At 43.2% G+C, this 10,527-nt stretch overlaps 1 protein-coding gene across 1 annotated transcript; it reads left to right on the top strand.

Moving 5' to 3' along the window:
- Positions 1-2,649: 2,649 nt before the first annotated feature.
- On the top strand, positions 2,650-8,403 carry LOC125177631. The gene is made up of 5 exons (XM_047879755.1): positions 2,650-4,333; positions 5,969-6,085; positions 6,451-6,904; positions 7,436-7,604; positions 8,207-8,403. Exons 1-5 carry the CDS (start codon positions 3,021-3,023, stop codon positions 8,401-8,403), a joined length of 2,250 nt encoding a protein of 749 aa, XP_047735711.1. The 5' UTR covers positions 2,650-3,020.
- The last annotated feature ends 2,124 nt before the right edge of the window (positions 8,404-10,527 follow it).

Below are 10,527 nucleotides of genomic sequence, written 5' to 3'. Positions count from 1 at the left end.
AGTGGATTTCGCTCCAAATCGGCTCCGCGTGGTAAATTTTTCGCTTAGTTTAGTAAGTAGCTTCGCACACTTTGTAATTCTAAACATAATTTTATTTATAGCTGATTACGTGGCAAATCAAACATACGACATGTAGACATCGGATGTTATATGATGATAGCTTTAGATCGACTCGACCCATGAAGCAGAGTTATTGGTCGCATAGAAAGCGCAATCATCGATGCTGGTGAGGTAAATAATTTACATTTCAATTTAAACTATCACGTGTTTAGATCATCAGATATGACTACCAAACTGGGTGGAGGATCACAAATTGTTCGGAATATGCTGTATTAACCAGTTTTCGGAATTAATCAAAGACTGGGTTTGAAGAAAATAATATCGTTTTGCAAAATTTTTATTGACAAACGGTGAAATTCTGAAGAAAATGTCGAAAGTTAAATCCTTACAACAACAAACTTGTTAAAAATTAAAAATTATAGTTGTAATTCAGTTAAAGTCTTTATTAGACATGAGCCACATGAGAGGCAGGTTCTGAAAGTGTCTCCAGGGCATGGCAGGCACGCAAAACTTTTCTGGGTTGTGAACCTTTCGATCATCCCACACCACGTCCTCGGGGTACCTGGAGAACTTGTCGACCACCCTATACCTGTCTCTTATACACATCTAGATGTGTATAAGAGACAGACCCTACACCACGTCCCCGGGGTACCTGGAGGACTTGTCGACTACCCTACACCACGTCCCCGGGGTACCTGGAGGACTTGTCGACTACCCTACACCACGTCCCCGTGTTAGCTGGAGAATCCGTCGACCGTCCAGCACAGCGTCCTCGTGAGATCAGGTATCCAGGTTGATATCTTAGGAGAGTGAAGATTTGTTATACTACTGAAGTGTCAGGTTGAACTGCAGGTATATAGCAGCTAAATATCCTGGGACAATTAGATATCCCGTAGACCCATTGGAACAAGTAGATAGCTGCTAGAACTACTTGGACAAGCAGATACTGTTAGATCCATTCTGACAAGAATCAATATGAGATGAGATTTTGATTAGTGGTGTGTGGTGAGAGAGGCGCTCCCATGTCTAGGAAAAGTTCCATTCCAAATACCGCGGATAGTCGTGGGATTCCAACTGGTGATGATTTTCCCAACATGACGCAAATCCCAATTCCATTCCCAGCACAGAGGATATTTCAAGTGGTGCCCGCGCTTGCAATAAGATCCCATTTCCTGAGAGGGGATGACTGATCGATTTAATTTCACAAGCCTCATTCCGATCATACTTGGTCGATCCATACCACTTAACGAAATTATTGATCGCATCCCGCCTAGATTGATCAGGATTGATCACTCAAAAGAAGATCGACCATGATTGAAGAGCGGCCCTTATCAGCCCAGTAGATAACCGGGCAGTAAGAATTTTCCCATGGGCTTCTATCTTCCGTGCTATTGACACTCGATAGATTTAGGAGATATCAGGGGACAATGGAAGGGTCTTGCTGTTATCCAACTGTCTGGAGTGTCATACACTTGCTTCACTTCTCATGCTAGAGTGAGTGTGTCTCTCACTCATTCCTCTCACTTATTCAATTGTCCCTTACATATTGTCCATGCCAGATCTTCCTCATTTCTATTGAAACGTCTCTTCTTTTATGTTTCATTCATAGTGTCACTTGAGTACTCTATTAATTATTTTCTCCGACATGTTGCACGGGGTGCATACTACCTCATCTTCCTTATTCTCATCCTTCACTTTCTAGTATCACCCTACTCCACATTCTCACCACCGTTCTTTAACAAAATCTCTCCGTAGATGTCTACCAACACTCACCTTGTAATTCCATCAGTCTATCTTCACCTCTTACATCCCGTAAAACTTTTAAACTCAACTCCCTGCACCCATTAACACCACTACACTACTCAACCCCTTAGACCCTTTAACACCACTACCCATTACACCCCTTACCACTCTTACACTTTTCGCCACCTGCGGACGTTCGATGTCGCCTGCAATTCACGAAGGAGCAAATGGACCCAGTGACCTCTGTGGCCGATGGCGGGTTGGGAAACCTACTTCTTTTCTGTACTTGTTACGGTCCGGGGCTTTAAATCATTCAATATATTATTACAACCTGAATTGTGAGATTCATTCTTCATTACCTCGTGGATCAAGACTCTTCATCGCACCTTTGTATATTTCTAAAATTACTTTTACTTTCTTTTTCAAGAGCGTTAGGATAAGGCACGTAAAGCCGTGCATTAAACAAGGTAAATAAGGATAGCAGTTTTAATTGGTTGTCAGGAATTACTCGTGTATAGATGAAACAGTGCTTGGACCTAATCAAGAAGCAATAACGAGTGTGCAAAATGTTGCAGCACAATTCTTCTCCCACCGAACATTCCTGGCCATAATTCAATGATCTTATGCGACCCGTTATCTCCTTGTGTTATCAGGCCTCGTGATTAGCGTGGAGTGATAATGTGGCTGCTACCGATACATTGATATTCATAATAATCTTCATACACAAATGTGTCACTCTCATCCTGAGGCACGTATACTTTCCATAGTCTTGAACTACCCTCACTATCAGCTGGCCGCATAACTATCATTGCTAGTCCGCGAGATGGGTCATTGCTTCCGATAGCATCGAGCTGAAAAGATCACTGCTTTTGTACGGGGCAAAAGTTGTGTCGGATACCGTATTTTTTGAACGAAAAATACAATGACAGTGTTGAGATAAATTTGACATTTCCGGTGGTCATAACGGTTTAGTCTGGTTAATAGCAAGAAATATTGATTTAACTTTCAATTCGGCACTGCGCCGGTAACTGCACGGTTGGAAGTCACAACTGCCACAGATGTTCACTTGGAGGGACAACATTAAGAATTAATAGCACGCTATGTCCACTCTTCAACTGCACGACAGATGAAAAGCAAGCAATTCACGCTTCAAAATCATAGCATTTAAATTACCAATTTTGCAATAACTGTGAGTGTCAAAATCAGGATAAATCATAATGTTGAGTCCCAAGGCCGCAGCGTTCAGCGTTGAGGCATTAATGAGTGATGACAAGGGCAAAAATTCAACGCTTCGAACCAACAGCAACTCGCGTTCAACGAGCCCAAGTATCAAAGACGAGGTTCTCTTCACAGATAGTGAAAATGGATGGCTGTCTATGAGAGGAAAAGAGTGTAAAGTCTTTCCTTTTAAAGTTCAGCATTCAACCGGGAATCCGAGTCCAACAAGTTTCTCAAAATCTTCCACTTCAAGATTACTTTACAGCGAAAAACCGCCTCGTGGTTCCGGCATAAATTCAGACTCGGGAATTTCAGAAATCCTGTACCAGAATAGAAACGGGCATCATGAACAGCCACTTGAAAAAGAGTTGAAATGCTTATCAAAAACTTCAGCCTACAGTCAAGCGGAAGCCGATGACAGGCTCATCAGTGGGCCAAGTTGTAGAGATCAACCAAATGGTTTACATCAAAATTCGGTTTCTTACCCATCTTTTTTTAATTTGGACAATTTAGAAAGAGACCATGAAAATTCTATAAGGAGGCCAAGACAATCCTTTTCTTCAGATTCAGAAACAATATATCGAGAAGCCGGTGAATTTCGACCTCGCAGGAAAGTGAAGAAACTTCAGACGATGCGGAAGAACGGTTTCGTGAGCCATCGGTTGCAAGGCGAAACCAGTGCACTCCACCTTGCCCAAAACTTATCGCAACAAAAATATGAACTGGAAAGCAATTACAGTTCGGGAGATCCAATCAGGCATTTTTTTCATCCTTCTTTGAGCTCACTGAATAAATTCATCTGCAGTTTGAATCCACATGCCGGCGAGCTGGGATCTCCTCGCTCATTTTTTGGACCGATTCAAGGTCCATTTGAGGGAAATCCCAATTATCAACCATTCCCCAACCCTCTCATGCCCTTCATCACATTACCCGACCTAAAACATGATATCAACAACCGTGCACCAACGCAAGCCGACACCAAAGAGAAAGACTCTTGTCCCACTGCCAACAGCACTCCGCTGATCTTGGATGAAAATGAGTGCGCATCTCCAAATGTACTGAGATCCATCCTGCAGGCGCAACATGCGTCAGGTCCTGAAACGGTATTCCGTGCTTGTGATGACCTGCAGAGACTGGTGAGCGGTCCGTGGAACGATAGACTTTCAAATCGGGGCGCATGCGACGTGAGTCCTCAGGGTGAAGAAGAGGTGGTGCGACTAGTAGGTGGCGTCACCGTCCAACTCCTTCAGTCAGACCTGTGGAGGAAATTTCACAGCCACGGCACCGAGATGATCATTACCAAAATTGGCAGGTGAGCCAGGCAACCCATATCGAGTGGTAGATGAGGCAGACAAATCAATCGAGTGGTAGATGAGGCAGACATCGTTGTCGAGTTGTAGATGAGTCAGATATCGTGGTGGTCGAGTTGTAGATGAGTCAGACAGCCCAGTCGAGTAGCAGACGATGAAGAAAATCAAAGCACGCATACATAAAATATCTAAATTGAACACCATTCGACACGCTACTATTATCGGTCTTATAATAAACAATGGCATTGAGAACTTTTGAAATAAACCTTTCTGCAACCTTCTATCGGTACATCATAGCATCAGTCGATGGTTATGTATACTATCTTCATGTGGCACTCTTATTGCCCCTCTAATTGCCCCTCTAATTGCTCCCCTAATTTACCCTCTAATTGCCCCTCTAATTGCACCTCCGATTACTCCTTAATTGTATCTCCATTGTCTTCTCGTACTGCTCCTCTAGATTGCACCTCCAAGTGCAAGTGTACTTGCTATCATAATTGCCTCTCTCTAAATGTTACTCATATTGTCCTTTTAATTACCACTCTAACTGACTCTCTAATTGACCTTTAATTGTACCTCTGATTAACTCTATGGCCCTCTTTAATTGATAAATCTAATTATCATTTTGAGAGGGCGTCTCATTTGGTGCCCTCTCTAAATGTTATACCAATACTCCAATAAGAGGTGTAATTTCCATTAAAATTGCCCCGCCATTAAGCACGCAATCACAATAAAATCGCTACAGACACGCAGGAGAGCTTCCGTCTTTTGGTTTGTGGGCCGCAGCTGTGTTAAAAACTAGCGAGCATATTTGTTATTTTCGCAGCGGACGTTGTTCACTTTAGGAGTGAACTCTTCTAATATCCAAAAATATTATCTATGATGCGCGTTACTTCTCCTATTGACAAGCAAATCTGGTAGAAATAAATATTTATTCAAATTCAGAAACGAATAATCAAGTGGCTATATTTCATGCAAGAATTAATGCATAATTAAATGCTCAATATTCTCGCCTGTAACATATTCAAAATATGAACATGCGCATTACACAATCAGTGAAATAGCCGCGTTAAATACCTCACTCAACTTAAACCTAATTTCAGGCATGTAAACAAAGTTAGTTTCAAAAATGCATGATATATTCATTTATAGTGAGTCAAATTCACGTATGAACAGAACATTAACAATTGTATAACATAACAAAGGATGAACGCAAGACTCCAGACGTACCTGGTTGATTCATCATGCTCCTGTCTGTGCCTGGTAGATTCATCATGTTCCCGACTGTGCCTGGTAGATTCATCATGTTCCCGACTGTGCCTGGTAGATTCATCATGTTCCCAACTGTGCCTGGTAGATTCATCATGTTCCCGACTGGGCCTGGTAGATTCATCATGTTCCCGACTGTGCATGATAGATTCATCATGTTCCCGGCTGTGTCTGATAGATTCATCATGTTCCCGGCTGTGCCTGGTAGATTCATCATGTTCCCGACTGTGTCTGATAGATTCATCATGTTCCCGACTGTGCCTGGTAGATTCATCATGTTCCCGGCTGTGCCTGGTAGATTCATCATGTTCCCGATTGTGTCTGGTAGATTATCATATTTCCGACTGGTGTCTCTCTACTCCGTACAGGCGAATGTTCCCGGTACTGCGTATCCGTATCAGCGGTCTAGATCCTGATAAGATGTATCTGCTTTACGCCGACATGCAGCCCGTCGATAACAAGCGCTACAGATACGTGTACCAAAGGTACGTCAAGTAGTCAATATTGCATTTGCCATAGACACATAAGGGATAGAATTGGTACATGCATTAGAGGTACGTGTATCCGCTATACAGGTCCTTGAGCCAGAAGTGAACAACTGCATGGCTGCGTATCGTGACATACATCAAAGATTAAATCGATATGTGTGTTGCAGTTGCGCAAATAACTGTCTGTAACAGTTAAGTAAGTTCCTGACTGCACCAGCTTCCGAAAGATCTAAGTTGTAGTGATCATTTTGAATAAAAAATAACATTAAATTGACTGATCGTTACAAGTTCTCATAAGTTTTAAAAGTCGCTAGAAGTTTTACCGTTTGTTGCGGAATTCATACTAGCATGTCCGTGGGCAGCTCGCGCTGGCTGGTGGCGGGCGTCGGAGAAAACCAATCGAGAGCCGAAGCCAAAACCGACCGCACTCCCAAACAACGGGAATCGATTCCAGTTCCTGATAGAACTCCCATCGGCACTCGCAGTCGTAAGAGTGATGTGCTGTATAATGAGAGCGGAACTCCCAACTCTAAGAAAATTTCCATTGCAAATATTGCGAACAGCGATCAGGGGATTCCAACTGGTGATGATATTCACAGCACAACGCCAATTCCAAGTGATGCTGGCATTCCCAGCACAGAGGATATTCCAAGAGGTGCCGGTGATGGCAGCAAGATTCCCCTTTACGGGGAGGAGAGTGGGGCGGGGCTATACATGCACCCTGACAGCCCAGCACTGGGGTCTTGCTGGAACGGTGCTCATAGCATCGCTTTTGACAAACTCAAGTTAACCAACAGCAGCACCAGCAGCGGACAGGTGAGACAGGTGGCAGGTGGGGCAAGTGTTAGGAGGAGTAGAAAAAAAGGTGGAAGAGAGAAAATAGGGAGTATAGTAAGGTGAAGTAGGAGAAGGGAGTAGCTTAAGAGACGTGGTGCAGAGGGCAAGTGATTGGAAGAAAGAGGCAGGTGGGGCAAAGGTCAGATGAGGCAAATTAAAGGGCAGGCGAGGCAAAAGGCAGGCGGGGCAGCAGACAAGTGGTTGAAGGAAATGGGAAAACAGTGAAAGTAGGAAGCAATGGATACTTTGATAAGGTGCAGATAATTGATTCAAGGGAGCAGTTCGTTAATTAAAATAAACATGTGGCGGACACAAATGTGAGGTGAAAGACGAACATAGAACGTAGGTCATCTACTAACGTCTCGGTGATCCAAATGTCTGTCATCCTTATTAGACCAATATTAGACCAATACGATACAATGTTATCTCTTACAACTATAACACGATAATGACGTCACTGTTATCATCACAAATATAAAAGCTTGGTGTGACAACAGCTCTGGTTTGCAGATTTGTCTTCACTCGATGCAGAAATATCAGCCAAGGATTTGGATTCAGGAATACCAGGATGCTCCAGAAATCTCTGATTCTCTTTTGGGAACAAAAAATAGGAATCGGGAATCTTGCCGAGTTCCTGGGCAGAATTCTACGTTGTTCTCATTCCCGGCGACTCTGGCGGGTAACTGAAATAACTTAAGCTTCAAAGAAATTGGCACCATTGTGTTTCTTGGAATATAAGTAATGAGAACAAAATTATGTGGAATAACTAAATAAGTCAATACTTGCGATCAAGTCGGTGCTTGGGTTGATGTATAGATAAACTATAGCAGACTAGCCCGGCGTAGCCCGATAAGAATTGCACCTGAAATTTGACATTACCGTTGTTCTGAAACCCGTCATCCCGAATTACGTGATTAGTTTGAAACTAATGTACGCAAATTAAATAACGACCCATTCTAATCCATATTTATCACGGTACTCACATTAAAATCAAGTTTATTAATCCGATGGAAACTTCAACTTGTTTTTTTAAATAATTTACAATCGCCAATAGAAATCACATTTGAATTGAAAATTTTAACTTTTTCAATTTCTTCTAATTCCAGCGTTAAAACATAATGGTTTTCCCGGAAATATTCAGACAAATTCAGTATCTTAGAAAAACGCCCCTATAATTTACTGGTGCCATTCTACGAATACAAACAAATTTCGATGAATACATATGTAAATTTTATACATTTGTTTGGTCACTGAGCTGTAATTCACCATATACTCCCCCAGAGGTGGACGGTGGGGATGTGGGAGGCCGCAGGAAGGGCCCCAGGCTCGCCTCCCCAGAGTGGTTGACGAAGATCGACCGACAGACGGCGCAGGTGGCGGTCTTCCCCGTCACCAGCTTCATAACCGTCACCGCCTACCAGAACCAGCAGGTGGTCGTGGTGACAGCTGGTGCACGACTGGTGAAAAGTGATGCATGAGTGTTGAAATGTGGTGCACGAGTAGTGAAAGGTGGTGCATGCGTGGTTAGCGGAGGATGTAAAGTGGTGTGGCCAGGAGGTGGTGCACAGGTGGTGGATAGTGTGTGGCTAGGTGGTGTGCAGGTGGTGCAGGAATGCGGCCAGGANGGTTCAGGGATGCAGTGAGGGGCAGGTGGGTTTAGGGATGCAGCGGGGGGCAGGTGGGTCCCGGAGGAGTATTTATAACTACCGTGATTATGTTAATTTTGTTCAAGTCGGCGGGAGTATTAATTATTAAGTAACCCGATACAATACTGCGAACAATACATCGTTTATTTTATGTTCAATATTTCTTAATTGAACTTCTCGCGTCCCCAGGGGAGAGGATGAGTCAAGTCGACTGGATGATGCTGGCACTCATTCACTAGGAACGCCTCTGCATCCACTTGGCTTATCCACCACTTTCCATCCGTACCTACACCAGGAGGTTGCATATCCATCTACGAAGAATATCCATCAGTTTCATGAATATCCATCGTTGAGGCTTCCGTCTCTTCCACTGCTTCCTCCAGGCCAGTGGAGCCCCGTGATTGAACAATCCAACAAGGATATCAAATGTCCAAATCCACAATTACCGTGGAACCAACACGAAAATAAATTGTATCCTAATGAGGTAGAACCCACGTTGGGCTTGGATTTTCCCCATCACCCTGCATATCCAGGCCTGAGATTTCCGCATACACTTAATCCATCACGTGACGCTCTGAAAGAGTCGTCTTCGTTGCCGCGGCACCAAATGGATCGTCGGAGTGGTTATACGATACAAAATGACTCGTTTATGGATGTGACAAGTAAAGATATCTTTGTGGATATCAATAAATCTTCCATGGCGGGTAGCACACGTGAGGATACGATGGATAATGCGTGCGATGCATCAGTGGAAGATGCGCGTACTTTGATGGATATGGAAGAAAATGATTGCGTGATGGACATGGATGTTTCTGTGACACCCTCTCCACCGCACCATCACACTGAGCAGATATCACCCGGACCCCAACTCGGTGAGGATCTCCAAATCGGTGGTGGCGGTCAGCGCCAATTTGGTGGCGACACCGCCAGCGAAGGCCTGCTGGACCTGAGCAGCAAGTCTAGACATGAACCACGTTATAAGTTCTAACTAGCCTGATCAATGGCATTGATCATAATTTGCATAATTTTGATGATACAGACTAACTACTAGCAGGAGGCCACGCACGACCAGCGTTGTGTGAGCATTAAGAAACGTTCACTACTGATTACATCAACAATTACGATTAGTATAGGATTAGTTATCGAGGGGTCAAGTATCCGTTTGTCGCAAGCGCCCAACACCGATCAAAAAGAAGAAGGGTTGCGGAGGTTTAACTGAGCATTTCTCGGTACTCCCTATAGAACAATAAGTTAAAATAGACCTTTTTCAGCCAAAAGAGGGTGGCTGCTAAAAAAATTAACTTTTCAGCAGTAAGAGTTTTTATTAAAAATAGTATTTTTTATTCTTGGATTATTCTTATTCTATTCTTATACATTGAACAGCCCCGGGCGCAGCTTTTCCCCGAGGTCCCCTAGCTGGTTGGGGTGAACTATTCTATAAATATCGCGGATTATCCAGGAGTGGCTAAACAATGTGTGGTCGTTGTCGATTAACACGCCCAGCAACAAAAGGAGCGAGTGTTACCTTTAATAAGACTATAAGAGGTAAGGTTAGCGAATGTTACCTCTATAATGAGATACCAACCACCTTACAACTAAAAAACGGTTCACGTAAATTATTAAATAACATTGATCCAGCCGACGATATATCATGAAAAATCAGGCGTTCCAAATTTTGACAACACAAACAAGGATGGCGTGTTATTTCAACAGATGCCTGCCAGCGGAGTAAATTTACGTCGATAATTTTTAGTTTCAGTGTGAAATCATTGCAAAAATCCCATATCCTCTGAGAATTTAATAAGATAAAAAAGGGCGAGAAACTTCTCAAGCTTCATTGGTGAAATATGCTGTATTTATTGCAAAGCTATGGAGCAGAAACGATGCAGCTGGTGGGGAAGGAGTTGATCTCCCCAGTGATTTATTTTTAAATACAGCGGACTTTATTGGCAGTTT

This window comes from Hyalella azteca, unplaced genomic scaffold (genome assembly GCF_000764305.2).
Source record: "Hyalella azteca isolate HAZT.00-mixed unplaced genomic scaffold, Hazt_2.0.2 contig3755, whole genome shotgun sequence".
Classification (NCBI taxonomy): Eukaryota; Metazoa; Arthropoda; class Malacostraca; order Amphipoda; family Hyalellidae; genus Hyalella; species Hyalella azteca.
Note: the sequence above shows the minus strand (reverse complement) of the source record. Positions and strands in the feature narration are given on the sequence as shown.